The sequence below is a fragment of the Monodon monoceros genome, unplaced genomic scaffold (assembly GCF_005190385.1).
Source record: "Monodon monoceros isolate NGI ecotype Baffin Bay Population unplaced genomic scaffold, NGI_Narwhal_1 Super_Scaffold_22, whole genome shotgun sequence".
Classification (NCBI taxonomy): Eukaryota; Metazoa; Chordata; class Mammalia; order Artiodactyla; family Monodontidae; genus Monodon; species Monodon monoceros.
Window position 1 is genome coordinate 108,199,741 of NW_021703779.1, and position 16,836 is coordinate 108,216,576.

Here is a 16,836-nt window from a genome sequence, read left to right on the forward strand (position 1 = left end):
GGTAATGAGTAGATGACAGAGAAAAGAATGGACGGAGGATGGACTTGCAAGATAACTTGAGCCTCAAAGGAAGAGTTTTACACATGACAGTGGAGAAGCAGTGGTTTTGAAATGGCATTGGGGAACTAGGAGAATACTGATGCAATCTCAAGGACCTGTGGGGTACGGGAGATTGAACAGCCTCTATGGGAGAGAACCACATTATCCTGGGGAGACAGCCAAAGCAGAAGAGCTGTTCCATAGAGAAGCTGAGGATACAGTGGGAGTTTGCCTCCCAAAGAGGCTATTAGAAAAGTCGAGAGGGAAAAACACTGAGACTGAGCCCAGAAGCAAATCCACAAGTTCAAACAGATTCTATAGCAGCTTGTTTTCTAGCTCAGTTATATATATATAATTACTAAATTTTCCTGTCTGCTATTACTTACTGCGTGAAGTCTTTCCACAAGTTTTTGATCACCAAGACAATTTTTAGTGTCAAACCAAGAATCAAAGTCCTGTGGAGGGGTGAAAATTCTGCAGTAAGTGCACAGTTGTTCTTTTTTTTTAATAAATGAAGTATTCTATAAATTCTTATACAACTCATATAGCAATAATTCATTTTAAAAGCACTGTAAAAAATATGTTAACTGTGATGGCCAATATTATTTACTTCTGAAAACAGATAAAATACTGGAGCAGTTAACAAAATCTGAACCGCATTATAGAGGCACTCCATCGGCAGGTTTTCCTTAAAAAGCTTTTATTAGGCTTCCCCATACCATAGCAGCATTATATCCAGTTAAAAGGAGTAGGAATAAGAATAAAAAATCGAAGACACGCTAATGAAAATGTTAATCAAACAGTAAAAATGAACAAAAGCAAGATAAGGTATACAAACCAATAGATAGCTGAACTTGGTACTTCAGCTATCTAAGGCAGAAAACCCTTCCAATTTAATTAAAAGAAAATTTAGAAAGCACTATTCTGAACTCAGTCTACCTTATGTCATAAGTTGTGGTAGCAATGTTATTATATAGGCAAAGTTTAACAGGCAGGATAATCTCAAAGAAAAGAAACATTATTTCTCTAAATATCCCCGTTTGAAAAAATTTCTACTTAAGAGCACCTTTCTGAGAAAATCAAAACACAAATAAAGAATTACAAGTGAAAAAGAACTATCAATTTCAATCTACATTCTATGCTTTGAAAACAGATGTCTGTGAACATAAGAAAATTACACTTAAAACGTATGACAAACTTACATCTGCAGAATTAAAGACATCAGGCAATAAAAAGTTGAGTAGTGCCCAGAGTTCATGCAGGTTATTCTGCAAAGGTGTTCCAGTTAGGAGCAAGCGGTTAGTTGACTTGAACTCACGAACAATCTCTGAAAGCTAGAAAAATAATAGTTACGTCAACATTGTTTTATTTATTAGAATGTTCATCAGTTCTTCATCCAACCCAATACATTTTTTGAATAAAATAAAACTTGAAAATTAATTTTCTGTGGCAAAATATCCTGGTTCAGGTGACATTGCCACAGTGAAGCACAACTGAACAAAATATTCTAGGCATTTCTACACTTACAAGAATGCAGATCATAGTCACACCTGAGACCGTTCCCCCACTTTAAAAAATTTATTTTTTCCATTTTGGGTCCACAGAAACAGTCAGAACTCTATGGAATTCAGGCTAGTCACTTTATACAACAGTATCGCCTTCTCCCTGCCAATCATGTTCATCCACCATGCCTAGCCAACTTCTAACTTGGCCTGGTCACAATTTTTAAGCACCACACTTGAGCCCATTTTCCCCGAATATCTTATATTAACTTTCTAAATATAAAACCACAAAAATTAAAGCACAAAAAGTATAAAAGAACAGTAATCTTATCAATAAAAATGCACATTTTTATAGTGCTCTTAAATTAACAATTATTCTCTAACATGCGTCCTCTTATCGGGTATTAACTCTAATTTGAAAAGCACCACCTGGTGATTTTGCTTCAGTTGTGTCCCTGGTTCTCCCAAAGCAGCCCAGTGATCCAAAGAGAGGTTCATCATAATAATTGACGCTTTTCCTACTGTTGATGGAGTTGAATGGCAAGAAATGTTGGTATTTTTCAATGTTAACACCACACTCTAATTCACACAAGTCAGATAATTCTAGGAAATGATTTTTTCTAATCCATATGAATACACGTAAGGTAGCTCCTCAAAAAATAAACCAATGCAAATGACATTTATACACCAAATATTGCCAAAATATTAAAATACTGTAGCATAACAGAGTTACTTAGGCTGCAACAGTTATAGCAAATGAACACCTAATTTTCTTTACATAAAAACTGGGCTCAATTTTCATTTGTCTTATATTCAATCATTTAAACTTCAAAATCATTTTAAAAACTGATTTTCTTTCACATTCTGTGAATAAAATCACAACCTTCTATCACTTTTTTAATTCCGAATACAGAGAAGTAAACAAACAGAAATTGTAGTTAAAAGAAAACTTTAATAAAGATGTTGAGAACTAGCTTACCTTAGATTTTTCATTCTTTATTCTGTGAGCCTCATCGATGACTAGGTATCGCCAGTGAAACTTTTTGAATACAGATTTTTCTTTAATTACCATCTCATAAGAAGTAACACAAACATCCCACTCTCCTGGCATCATTTCATCACGAATAAAAGCAGCCTGATGCAAAATAAAGTTCCTTATATTAGAATATGTTGACAAGATGTCACAGAATTAAAGCATCAACAGACTTAAGAATTCTAAGAGACCCTTGGAATCATTCGGTCTCATCCATTTTACAGATAGGAAATTTGAGGCCCAAATATACTTTTGTGGTCAATTATCTGTATGACATGCTAATATTTTTCATCAACAAAAGAGAAGCAAAGGCTTCCGTTAAACGAGTACAGCATATTCAATGAACCGGAGAAGTTCATGTCACCAGAAGATGACAATTACTAGGCTCTCTCTTCATACCACAAAGGATCAAAAGGACGTGGGCAAAGGAACTACTTTCTGAATACCATACTCTTACCAAGATCCAAGCATTACCAACATGATAGCACTTCGATAAATGGAAAAAGCTCAACATATATGAGTGATTCCAACCTTTTGAGATCTCTTGTATGTCTCCTTCACTTTATAGCAGGGATGAGTCATAAATTTTGTTAAGGGGTCATGAAAGCCCATTAATGTTTTTGTGAAACTCCTGATGTTATGAGGCTACAAATGTGATTTTATAAAGGGGACTTGCTCTCTCTCGGTACATGAGTCTATTTAAAACAGTGAGACTATTTAAAACTATTTTTAAATCTTCATAGGCAGTGGCCAATGTGGTAGCCAAGTTGATTGAAAGCATTTTTAACTTGTATTAACTGAATTCCAGATTATTTTTTATTACAGGTCAAAATAAAACCACAAAGGTTAACAGGGAGCAGCAAAATCTACATTGAGAAGGGACTGGTTAGTACTGTAAATCTGAAGTTACAGTGCATAAACAAAATTGACTGTTCACTGCAAAGTCATTATTTCATAAATTCAGTTATGCATCAAACACGCCAGGGACTCTTTCAACAAATATTCAATGAGTGCCCACTATGTATAAAAGAATTGCCTGGACTGAAGTAGAGGATAGATAAAAGGCCTTTGTAGATCTCAGCTGCTCCCTGGGAAGTGGTATTCAAAAAGTTAATTAAGACATTAGGGAGTTAGAGGCAAAATAAAAAGAACCAGGGTGCCAGACCCTATTTAGTCCTGCATATACCTTACCCTTATTTGATTTTGTGAAATACTCAGTTTAATGGTTCCTCATACAGTTTCACAGAACATACACATATTTTAATTTAAATTAGCTCTTCTTTGAAATTTGTGTAACTACTTGATAGTTTCAGAGTTAAATATCTTGACAGAATATTAAATAAAGATCACATAATCCAAAAGTTCTCATATTATAGGTGACAAAAATTAAGGCCCTTTGAGATTCATTCAACACCACAGTCAGTAGCAAAGCCAGAATTAAGACCAGATCTCCTGTTTCCATGTCCATGACCTTTGATGCCTCTGGAGTGTGAAAGGAAGGGGTCAAAAACTATGTTTAGGAATCATACCTCTAAATACTTCAGGACTACATTAGCTTCAAACAGGATCAGGATTTTCTCTAATAATTTCCTACCTCAATTAAATACCTACTGTAGCCTACATCAAATACTTTATTACCAAAATACTGACCTCATAAAGTGTTTACAGAAGGCCAAGAAAATAGAAAGATCCAATATATCTATCCCATGTGGTACAAAGGCTCAGATCTGTCTATAAATAATGATCTGGATTTTCTCTACACATAATGACATCAATCTTTAAGTGTTGCATATGGCACATTAATTATTTATGTAATTAACAATTACTGGTTCTCAAACTCTTTGACCATGGCCCACAGTAAAATTGTATTTTAGGTCGCAATCCAGTATATACATACATGTTTGAGGGCGTGTATATAGAAAGAAGCAATACATATCCTCAATGCTACTTTCTACTCTGTTCTATCTCAATGTTTTAAAAAATTGTTGTCACCACCCACTAAACTGAACCCCAACCCATTAATGAGTGGCAATTTGCAAAACATTGACTTTGAAGGTTAGTTTTCATGATTAAGAAGTTTTTGAAGTGTCTAGAAGAATTTCAACCTCCCATGGGGTAGAGATAGGGCAGTCACCAATTAAATACATCCACCCTTTCTTGAAAACTCCCAGAGACACTTCATGAAACCCTTGGATTCCACATAAGATAGTCGAAAACCACTGACATACATTTTTACTGAGACATGATGACAACACAAGCCTAGATATTTCTCAATATCTATGACCTTCAAGAATAATTTCAGGGACTTCCCTGGTGGCGCAGTGGTTAAGAATCTGCCTGCCAATGCAGGGGACATGGGTTCGAGCCCTGGTCCGGGAAGGCCCCACATGCCGCGGAGCAACTAAGCCCATGTGCTACAACTACTGAGCCTGCGCTCTAGAGCCCGCGAGCCACAGCTACTGAAGCCCGTGCGCCTAGAGTCCGTGCTCTGCAACAAGAGAAGCCACTGCAATGAGAAGCCCCCGCACTGCAATGAAGAGCAGCCCTGCTTGCTGCAACTAGAGAAAGCCTGCACACAGCAACGAAGACCCAACGCAGCCAAAAATACATACATACATACATAAAACGAATAATTTCAGCAAAACAAATCAATACTTTAGAAATACAAAATTTTATAAGAAATGGTATTATATTATATAATAGCAGCAATCAGAAAGATTTCTAAGTGACTAATTTGCTACTGCGAAATATTAGGCATAGGGAAGAATCAAGCCTGTAATTCTATATTTATGAGCTCAGTATTTCAATATTTAAATTATTTATAAGTTAAATTTAAATAACTTTAAGTAATTTTTCTTCAAGCAAAATGATAAGAATAAAATCGCATAATTCATTAGGCTACCATTCTTTTGAGGATATCTTTTGATAACCCATCTAAATATGTAAAATAGAATAAATCTTTACTCTAAACTATGTTCTCTGGAGGCAAAATAAAGACCAAGTTTAATCATATGCTTTCTAAACTGATTATTCATTTTGGTATTTTTGCATAATTCATTATTTTTAGATTAATTCAACAGTCCTAAAATAATTGTAGCCTACTAGATTGACAAATAGCTACTTTAAACAAGAGCCCAGAATTTCTGATATTATCTAAGAATGTATGCACACATGTATTTTTCTATTCAAAGATCAAAACTGAAAGCTGTGTCTATGCATAAACACAAAACACAAGGCTCTCTGTACAAAGAGAAAAAGTTCCATTCATGTGTGTGCGCATGTGCATGTGTGCATGTAAACAAGTCAAAGTCAAAAGTAAAAAATTTAAACAAAAAAACTGAAATGCAAATTGATACATTTTTGGCATCAAAACAGCACAAATGATAGAATCGCTGAAAAGATAGACTGTCAATAAAGTAAGATTTTTTAAAATAAAACATCACTGAAAAGTGCAATTCAAAATGCTTAGGTTAATGAGCTAGTTAAAAGTAAATGCCAATAAGCATAATAATGGATTTTCTGTTGTGAATAGGTAACACATCTACCTCATAGGAGTGTTGTGAGAATTAGCTTAATTAATATATAAAACGCACTTACAAAAGAGCCTACCAAAGAGTAAGCACAACTTAAGTGATATTTAGTAGTAGCAGTCAACTCGAATGTCTTTTATAGCAATAAAACTTAACCCCAGAAATGATGTTATCCTTGATTGCCTTTTTAAACCTGTTTCTCACTTACTCTCGCATCCTTGTCTCCAACGAAACAAATAACACGAAGAGATGGGACCCATCGCTTAAATTCATTCATCCAGTTGTGTAAAGTCGACTTTGGAACTAAAACCATGTGAGGTCCAGGAATGTTTCGGTAATGTTTCAGGTAACCAAGCAAAGCAATTGTCTGTAAAGTCTTACCAAGGCCCTGCGTTATCATCACAAGGAAAAGAAATCCATAAACATTTTTTATTTAATGAAACATCTGTTAGTAGCAACTTTACAAAAGATATTTGCCAACTATCTCACATAGGGAAAAGTTAAAAGACTTTTTTTTTAAATGAATAAACATTCCAATTCAATACTTACCCTGAGCACAAAAAGAAGCTAAGAACTTGCAGTTAGAAAGTTGCTCAACAAAGCAATTTTCTATTTAGGAGACTTTTACTCCTAAAGGAGCAAGCAACATATATTATTTTTTCTACTAGTTTGCAAAATTAGGAATTTTGTGTATTTCACAAAGACACATTTCCTTTATCAGCCTGCTTAGATACCGGTCTTTCTTTCCCATTGACCCCAACATTATTACAGCCCAGACATGAAATATTCAGACTATGCATTTCAAGGGGCATGTAGCTCTATACTTGCATCTCACACCCTTGAAGACCTAATGAATCATAAAAGAACAGAACATAAATGAACTTTGCAGACAGAAAGGACTCTAGATCACCTAGTCCAGTGGACTTTTAAAAAAATAATATACTGAACACCCATGAATCCACTACCTAACCTATGGGAAAGGGAACTATGTCCTATGCTGTATGACCTTTCAAAACAGTTTCTGGCTTTATCGCTATACAAGGTATACATTGCTTTTATAAACCTAAGCTTAAAGCTATTTTTATAGCATTTATCCTATCTGATATTTCACTTATGAGATGAGTTTTATGGATGTTATGCATTAAAATCTTAAAATGTTTATTCTCCTTAACCAAGTAAGTGCACTTCTAGAAATCCTATGGAAATAATTTGAGAGGTGCAGAAAAACTAAATTACAAGGGTTCTCATAACAGTATTATTATATATCAAATATATACATATATATCAATCAACATATACGATATACATATATATAATATATACTATCAACCAATCCATATGACCAGCAATAAGGGAGGAAATGAATAAAATTATGGAACCTCCCTAGGATTAATTATTATGCAGTAATTAACAATTATTCTTACCAAAATGTTTTAATTGTGTGGAAAATATGTATGAATGTGAAGAAATCAGAATACCAAATCATATATAACACGACCTCAACTATGCAAAATAAATACAACCAGAGGAAAAAGACTAAAAAGAAATATGCCAAAATGTTAACTATGGTTATTTCGAGGTAACAAAATTATAACTTACTTTTAATTTTTTCTCAACTTTTTTCCAAATTTTCTATACTCGAAGTATCTTTCCCCTTTTTAGTAATTAAAACATAGCTGGTGTCAGCATAAATTCAATATGAAGGATCTTTAGACAGGCTGCAGCCAAGAGGAGCTTGAGGCAAATCCTGATCTTTCTGTTGTCCAATTAACTAAGCTCCTCCCTGTCTGAGCTGACTGTAGTTTCCAACCCAGAATACTAAATATAAGGAGCTACAGACCCTTGATTTAAAGGACTTGCCACACACCTAACAGTTGCTTAGCCAGGGATGAGTACCTATGGGACTGACTACTACACTACAAGCTATAGAGCATCGATAGTCATGTGGCCCGTATGGATATGTGATTGTAAATATGGCTCCAGAGTCACATATATGAGTATCACTGCCCTCTCTTAAATCCCACCTTATTCATTTGGTCTTAAAATGCCAAACCAGGTCTTCATATACTCCTCTGACCTGATGAATTAGCATCTTAAACGGCCTTACTTTTTCTCTTTGGTCTTTTTTTTTACACAGTCTGCCCTCAAAATCCACAGGTTTCACATCGGGCATTTAACAACCACAGATCAAAATCTGCGGATGGCAAACCGCGGATACAGAGCGCCCAACTGTACTATGCCATTTCACATAAGGGCTTGAGCTTCCATGGATTTTGGTATCCCTGGGAGTCACAGAACCAATCTCCCTCGGACACGGAGGGACAACTGCATGTCCATCGTTCCTTAGCTCATTTCCTGACTCCCAGCTGGCACTCTACTGTCAAGATTCAACAATGCTCTTCACTTTTTTGTTCCTCACACTTTCTTTGATCACACATGGAGGCATTTACATTCACTCATGCATACATTCATTCATTTAGCGTTTAGTTTCTATCGCCACCTCATTCCCAAAAGGATTTCAGGTAGCCTACAATGAAAACATGGAACATAAATTAATGGTCAAAAAGAAATAAAGAGGGGCCAAGGAAAGTAAGACTAAAAGCTAAAGGATAGGAAAAGGCACAAAGGACACAATGGGCAGACCATTAAAAGTTACACTGATGCTCCATTTTGGTATTCACTAGGGCTCTGAGCTTCCTGGAGGCCATAGTGCAAACATCAACAAAAGTACAAGGAGGTTTTTTCTATACCATCTGAGAAAATTTCACTAAGAATTTTGTGGCCTGTGAAAGTATATGTTTTAGAGGTTACTTAAAGAAACAATTCTAGACTTCACAAATGCCTTTTATGTTATAACTAAATAAAACAATTAGCCTCCAAACCCCAGGGGGGAAATTCAGCTCAGGTATTTCAAATTTACATAAAATTACTGATAACTGAGAATGTGTTTTGAGCTACCAACTCCTTACCATTTCATCAGCCAAAATACCATTGACTCCATTTTCATACAAAGAGATCAGCCAGTTCAGTCCTCGAATCTGATAATCTCTCAGTGGTCCTCCTTTCACATCTGAAAAAAAAAAATCAAGGCTCTCATAATTTCATTAATACAACCAAATAAAATTTTCTAAAACTAAACTGGAAACAAAAAACACCAACATGATGAAGTACTTACATGAAGGTGACACCTCAAATCTAACACACACGTTAGATGTTTTCCGACTCTCCGAGAGCAGCTCTTCATCTTCTTCTTGCTCTGTGCGCCTGTGACGGTAGCTGAAATGAAAAAAGAAATACCTTCGTATTCAACCCAAATGCTAAGGTGTCAATTAAGTCAGTATACACTGTTAATATCTTTTATGAAAAAAGAAGGGTCATCTAGAGTCTTGCTTAGAAGTTGGTAGAACCAGCCTACCTTTTTACTGATTGACTTCTACTGAGATAAGAAATATTGTTGCCTCCAAAACATACTTACACTGACAATAACCATATTTTTTGAATATAAAATCACACTGAATAAGTGAAGAAGGAAGGGAAGTATGAAGGGAGGTAGAAGGGGGGCAGGAGGAAGGGAGGGAAGGAGGAGGGAAGAAAGTAGAGAGACAGATGCCAACATACTCTCCAACAGAAATTAAGCTCTGCTTGTCATCTTTCTTTATTCGAGGGCGTCCCAATTTCATGTTCAGAGGAGATGTTGGAGATTTCTGTGCTGAAGGTTGAATGAAATGTGCAAAAAGTTCTGTCTGCTTCAGTAAAAATTCAAATCTCTTTGCTCGATCTGCTTTCTAATTTACAAGACAAAAGAAAAAGTAATGATTTCTTTTCGTGTTCATTCAAAATTTAACAAATACTTATATTGCACTTAATTTGTACTATGTTCTAAGCACTTTAAACATACTAACCCATTTAATTCTCTTAATAAACCTATGAGGTAGGTACTAGTATTATCCCCATTTTGCTGATGATAAAACTGAGGCACAGAGAGGGTAAGTAACTTGCCCAAGTTCCCACAGCTAGTAAGTAGCAGAATTTGAAAATGGTATTTTCAGATGGTTTGAGTAGAAGCCAAGTGATCCGACAGACTTAATAAATGACTCAATAAGAAGTACTCTGCTTAAAGAATTGGGGTCAAAAGGCAAATCCTGAATGGTTTGGAAAGCCAACCAAGAATTTTCAAGCTTCATCTAGAAACAATTTAAATCTTAGAATACAGTGTCATCTTGTCTCAAAATACTTTCAATGTCATGGTACATTTCTCTCTTCAAATATAGTGATCTGGAAAATTGTGTTTCATGCTAAGAGTATATAAAGTTTCTCCCGAAAGTGAGGATTTGGAGAAAAAATATACACACACACATATATAAGTGAAATAGTTGATATATGTTAACAATTAAAAATCGACGAAATGTAAAATAGAGAGCTAGTGGGAAGCAGCCCCATAGCACAGGGAGATCAGCTCGGTGCTTTGTGACCACCTAGAGGGGTGGGATAGGGAGAGCGGGAGGGAGACGCAAGAGGGAGGAGATATGAGGATATATGTATACGTATAGCTGATTCACTTTCTTATACAGCAGAAACTAACACACCATTGTAAAGCAATTACACTCCAATAAAGATGTTAAAGAAAGAAAGAAAGAAACATCGATATATAATTTCTCAATACATTTTAAAAGGTCATATAGCTTATACCAATAAATGCAATAAAACTTTTTTTCACTAAAAAAATCCTAAAAGATCAAGATAAAGAAAAAAACCAAGGTGATTTTTTAATTCCCAGTCACTTTCTGACCACAGGGTAGAGAACATTTGATTACCAATGAAGGATGCATAATTAATAACATCGGAATCTTACAAGAATTCATTAACATAAATATAAGAATTAGACAAATACATTCAGACCAGTAGCTGGAAGGAGGCCAAAACCTTTCCATTTTATGTTATCCTCACTGGAATGTTGCTTTTAGAGTTGTTAAAACATTAACTGTCTACGTTAGATGTGGCCTTAAACATTAAGGCATGGAGTTTTGTAAAATCACCATGAACAACCAAAGAATGTACTTCATCTCTACTAATTTTTATAATATTACTTCAAAAACAGCCCCTTGACCAAAAAACAATCAGTTCTAACTGCCTATTAATTTATCTTTTCAGTTAACCAAGTTCACTGGTTTTGAAGGATCCCAGGGCATAGAAGTCTAGTTAAAATTAAAGCTAAAATATGGGTTTTAGTGACTAAAAATTAAATAATTAAATGTAGAGCAAAGCCATAGGTGGGTGTAATTACGGTTATACTGCTTAAGCATGTAATACTTTCATACATTGGGCAAATAGCCTTCCCTCAGGAAAATGTATTACCATATTACATGTTTCATAATGTGTAGCATTCATTCACATATCCAGAGCAAGGAGAGAGGGAGAAGAAAATACCAGACTGGTTTTGTGACCTGCTTTCTCTCAGCCATATTGATATTTTATCCACTTACATTTTCACTTCGTGGATAAAATATTTCTAGCATAAAACACCCTATTATGGGGTAAAGAGTGCTAAACAAAAGTGAAGAGATGTGCCTTCCAGTCCCAACTATTCCATATCATTTCTCTGATACTCTATTTCCTCATCCGAAAGTGAGGAGATTCATTTATCCATCAAAAATCTATTATGGTGGATGATATATTAAATTACTTTTCAATTCTAAAACCTATGATTCTGTATTCACTATATAAACACATATATTTTTTAATCTTTCACATGTCCTCTATACAAATCAACTACTGTATTCACTATCCTAGCCAAGAACATATTTACCATTTTCTCTTCATATTCTGGATCCATTTCCTTTTCAGATTTAGAAGCTTTAGCAGCAAGTTTGAGTTGAAATGGAGAAAGGATTTTCTAGAATTTCAAAGAAAATAAATCATCAAATTGCAAAGCAAGGTCAACATTCTCATTTGAAGAAAGTAAAAAGTAATTAAATACTAAATAAATAAATCAACATGGGCCATGCCTGGACCAATGATGAGAGCACGCCACGAACAGGGCTTGTGATTAATCCAGTTCTGTGCACCTGAGGTCCGATTAAAAAAATCTGAAGAACTGTGAAAGCCAGCGAAATAACATTAATTAAAATAAAACCCAAAAGGTGGGAGAATGGGCCTTTTCACCTACTGTCTAATTTAAAGTGCAAGAAAGTGTATAACCACCAAATAGGAGATTTAAAATCTAGACTATTGTCAACCACAAACCAAAGAATTCAAGGAAAGTAAATATTAATTCTCAGAAACACTTCTTTATGTAACAAGCCAAACTTTCAGAAGAAAAGACTGTGGTTTGTTCCTGAAAAGATATGATTTTTTAATATTGTTTTATATTCTAATTAGAACATTCAAACTGTTTTCTGTACTGCAATGCGATCATTTATATTTAAAATAATGAAATAGTACAGTTTCAAACTTTTGGTTTATGTTAATTTTCCCCTACTGGAAAGAAAACCTTTTAAAACTATTTATAAACACGAATATTTTGTAGAAGCAGTTTCTCAGGGCTATTAACTATTAACCTTTGATATTTAAAAAAGCTGTAATTTAGTGAAAAGTAATATAAATCAGCTACTTTAAAATACTGAAATTATCTAGGGGGTTATCTCATACATCCTATCCTTTATAAAGACAAAGCTGGTACTTGTAAATATAAATAGATATGTAGAATACACCTCCTTCCCTGTAAGAAATCAAGAAATAAAATAATAAAAACACAAATCTACCCATTAGTACCAAAGTGGAGAGTATTCCAGTTTTAACACAGACTGCAAAGTCAAAACACAAATCTGTTTGTGAAAACTAAAGAAATTATGTCCATTTGAGCATGGCTTTTGACAGCCTGTTCCTGAAAACTTAGGTCATAAATCAACAGAAGAATGTGATCTTAAACATAAGAAAAACATGGCTCCAGTAGTTAATAAATGTTTTCTAACATTTACTAATATTTCTATTTTGAGGAAATCCAGACTAAGATTATGGAATCTGACCCTGGTCAGGGTTCTCCTTTGGAGCACTGATCAGATATTGTTCAGTTATTCTTAGCCCAAACAACAGCCATCTTGATTTACAGCATCTCATACGTATGTATGTGGGATGCTCTGAATGTAATTCTGGATGGATGAGAATAGAAACTACTAAAATGCCCTCGATACCACGCTTTCAAACTGTCACATACACTAGAAACCCTATTTTATTTTCAAAGCAACAAGGAAAATTCGATAACAAAATCCACACCTTTATCATTCCCTGAAAAGCTAAATGAAATCTAGTTTTCAAGTTTCAAAATTACTTTCCCTCACATACACAAGTATATATCTAATAATGTGGGATACAAATTTCACTTATAGAAAATTAAAGCTTTATTATTAGAAAAACATTTTACTCTTTACTTTTTTGCTTACCTTGTGGTAGAATACCATAAAATTTTAATTATATGCTAATTAAAATTCCTAACCTTGAGCATTGCCATTAAAAGCTGTAGGTAATTACTTAATTGGCACTATCTTCCACAACAAATTTTAAAATACCTACCTTCTAAACCTTTCCATTTGTGTCTGTGTATGTTTTCACAAATAAACCCTCTCATACAAGAAAAGATAAAAGGTGACTATGATATTCTAATGAATTCCTTATGGATTTTATCATCTGGTAGTCTAGATGCCATGAGAATGCAGCACAAGGTCACCAAGATGCCCTGTCTTAAAGACCATGACCTTTTTCTTGACATTTTCATTACCAAAAATACCAACTCTAATTTTCACAGCATTAGGTTATCCAACTGTCACTTAAACCGAGGAAGTTCAAGAACCAGAAGGTAAGCAAAAATACCCTTCTGTAGCTAAATGTCACAAGATAATCCACTCTCATCTACTTTATGCATCACGAAAATGCTCTCATTCAGAGCCTACTTTCTTTTATTTGATACGCAATTCCAGCAAGTTTGATAATCTGGCTTCCCATTCTACAGAGAATAAAAGCAGCAGCAAATGACTTGGGAACGACCACTAGAAGAAGGCACGCTGGCAACAGCAAGAAAAGATGGCAGAAGCCCAGGGCTAAAACTTAAGTTCCATTGCACTAACAGCCCTTCTGCTTGGTGTTCAGGTTATCTCCCTCTCCCCGCTGGATCCCTTGTATTTTTGTATTTTGCAATTGTTTTAAATGAAAGGCTTTGTTACATCTATGTCCTTTATCATAAACCCATTCTTTCTGATGAAAGTAGATGAAGTGTCTAAAAAGTGATAGTTAGCCTGACAATTGAGGGAGGAGACTGAAAAATTATGAAAAAATCAACACAATACCAAAGTGTCTGGGAGGTGGTTATTTGAGGGGAAACAACCTCCTAGGTCTCAAATGCCTTTGTATCACTGTCAGAGTACAATAACTGGCGGACATGAGAAAAAGGTATTTAATCTGCACTTTTAGGACACCATTTAAGGCATCAAGGCAGTGTGTAAATATTTAGATTGGAGGGAGGTACCGATTTACTTTATTTGAAGCAATGGTACAAATGAAAGCACTCAAATAGATGTTTTGGTACTACTCAGATTTTTAAGGAAAAATTTAAAAAGATGTAGTGACTAAATCAGTAAACTTCAGATATCCAGAAAGTTCCTTCCAGGCAGCACCTCATTTCCCTACGCTGAGCGGACAGATGAGATACTATTAGTGCAATTTCTGATCAGGCCACAGAGTTGTAGTAATATATATGCATCAACTCTCTGATTATACAGGTTTTTTATTGATTCCCAGTCTCTTCACAATTCAAAAAATTTATACACTCTGGAAATTCGACAACCTTTACTGCCATACAAAAGACAGCGGAGCACTTACATTTACCCCATCTAGGGAATAAAAGGCACCTAGACGCACTCCTGAATTTCCCAACATTGATTTATACTGATGCTTGGTATTTGGCCCAGCTTTAATCATCGATATTGTCTTACCGATCCAAGTACCACATAGATCCTAATATGCGTATGTTTTCTATGGTTTTCACTTAGCACTACAATCGTCTTTCTGTTTAGTCAACCTTGTAACAGTAAAATATGTCACTGAAGCAACTGCTGAATTTAAAATTACTCTAATTCGCGGCGAAAGGTGTTAACTTCCCTCAATAGCTTTTCACTTGGTCATATAGTATCATATAATGATCCAGACAAAGCCACTGGAGATCTCTAAAGCATAATTTTAATTACCTACCGTTTTTTTTAATTGCGATATGTCTACTCGTAAACGGAAAAAAATCCAGCCATAAAAGATCCGTTCCACAATTTTATTATACATCAAAAATCCTTATGCCCCATCCTATTTTTTAATCTCAATTTTTTCAACGAGTTTCATAGTTTTATTTGCACGTCTCGGCCCATTTGAAATATGCCTTATGGAGATAAAATATATTTTTCTGGATCTGGCTTTAATAGGTGTCAGAGCCGTCCCCTTATGTACATTAGCAGCAGTTCATCCTGGCGACGCTGAGTTTAAAAAAAAATTTTTTTTTTAAACCTGCGTGTGTCCAGGAGCCAGCAGCGCCCACTAGGAAAGGGAGGCGGAAGCCTGGAAGGCTTGGGGCCGGATTGGGGGACCATTTGGGTGGCCCTGGAGTGAAACACTATACCGTCGGGGGCGGGGCAGGAGAGGGTGAGGGTGCACACGTTGGAAATTTTCCTAAGCCAGCGTCCACCGTGCCTCAGTTTGGGGTTTGGATCGGGAGGAGGCGGGGGTACAACGCTGAGAGCTCATTTTCTCGGGGTGACACCCCCGCCTAACTCAGCAGGCGGGGACCAAACGAACAAGGGATGATTTTTTTTTTTTCCCTGCCACCCAAGAGGCCGACATTGCCAATCAAAGAAATAAAAGTCTCTCCTATCGTCCTCCGCCTTCCAACCACCGGCACCTGGAAATTCAAATTTCAAAAAAATAAGCCCCCAGCAAAACCCCTTTTGCGCGAGTGTGGGATTGAAGGGCCCAGATTTCCCAGGCAGAGGCCGACGGGAAGGGGGGGGAGAGGGAGCGAGCGAGAGGAGAGGGAGAGGCGGAGGCTTTTTCCTGCACGGCCCCATCCCCCACCCCGTTACCCCAGTTCCGGGAACGCGAGGCGGGCCGGGGGCTGTGGAGGGGCTCCCCAGCCCCCAAGTCCCGGGATAACGGGCACCCGCCGCCCCGCGCCGCGCCCGCGCCCCGCCCCCGGCCTCCAGGAGGCGTAAAGGGAGGGGGGAGGGGAGCGAATGCTAGACTGTTCCGCCGCCCCCACCCCGCGCGCCCGCCGCCCCCAGCCCAGCCGAGCTCCGCGGGTACCTGTCGGCGCCCAAAGGTCAGGGTTTGGGCCCCTCGGAGGGGCCCGGCGCAGGATTTGTCCACCGCACACACACCCCCTTCCTATTTACCTCCTTCTTCTTCTCGCCCTTCTCCTTGGCCACGGTGGCTTCGGTGGCCGCGGCGGCCGCTCCCTCCTCCTTAGAGGTGGACGGCCCCGGCTGCTCGTCCTCTATGACCACGATCGTGGCGGTCGCATCAGAGGCTGCCACGGTGGCTGCCACTGCGGCGGTGTCCGGCTCCATGGCGTTGGAGCGGGAACGAGGAGGGGGACGAGCAAGGGGACGAGGGCTCCTGGGCGGCGGCAGTGGCTGCACTGGAAAGAGCTAGATGGAGCAAGGGTGGGGAATCACTGGCTTCCAACCCCTTCACTCGGGCC

At 37.0% G+C, this 16,836-nt stretch overlaps 1 protein-coding gene across 8 annotated transcripts in view; it reads right to left on the reverse strand.

Annotated features, from left to right (window-relative positions):
• SMARCA1 (SWI/SNF related, matrix associated, actin dependent regulator of chromatin, subfamily a, member 1) overlaps positions 1 to 16,836 on the reverse strand; it is a 69,233-nt gene extending 52,397 nt beyond the window's left edge. For 3 of the 8 annotated variants that reach the window (XM_029241399.1, XM_029241398.1, XM_029241400.1), the window contains exons 1-9: positions 16,529 to 16,836; positions 11,911 to 11,997; positions 9,723 to 9,889; positions 9,280 to 9,380; positions 9,074 to 9,174; positions 6,313 to 6,492; positions 2,521 to 2,676; positions 1,242 to 1,373; positions 426 to 494 (exon numbers count right to left, since the gene is read on the reverse strand). In XM_029241399.1, coding sequence (XP_029097232.1) covers positions 426 to 494; positions 1,242 to 1,373; positions 2,521 to 2,676; positions 6,313 to 6,492; positions 9,074 to 9,174; positions 9,280 to 9,380; positions 9,723 to 9,889; positions 11,911 to 11,997; positions 16,529 to 16,702 — 1,167 coding nt within the window. In that variant the 5' untranslated portion in view covers positions 16,703 to 16,836. The remainder of the gene's footprint in view (positions 1 to 425; positions 495 to 1,241; positions 1,374 to 2,520; positions 2,677 to 6,312; positions 6,493 to 9,073; positions 9,175 to 9,279; positions 9,381 to 9,722; positions 9,890 to 11,910; positions 11,998 to 16,528) is intronic. The other 5 variants (XM_029241402.1, XM_029241401.1, XM_029241405.1 and 2 more) reach the window with 3 other exon arrangements.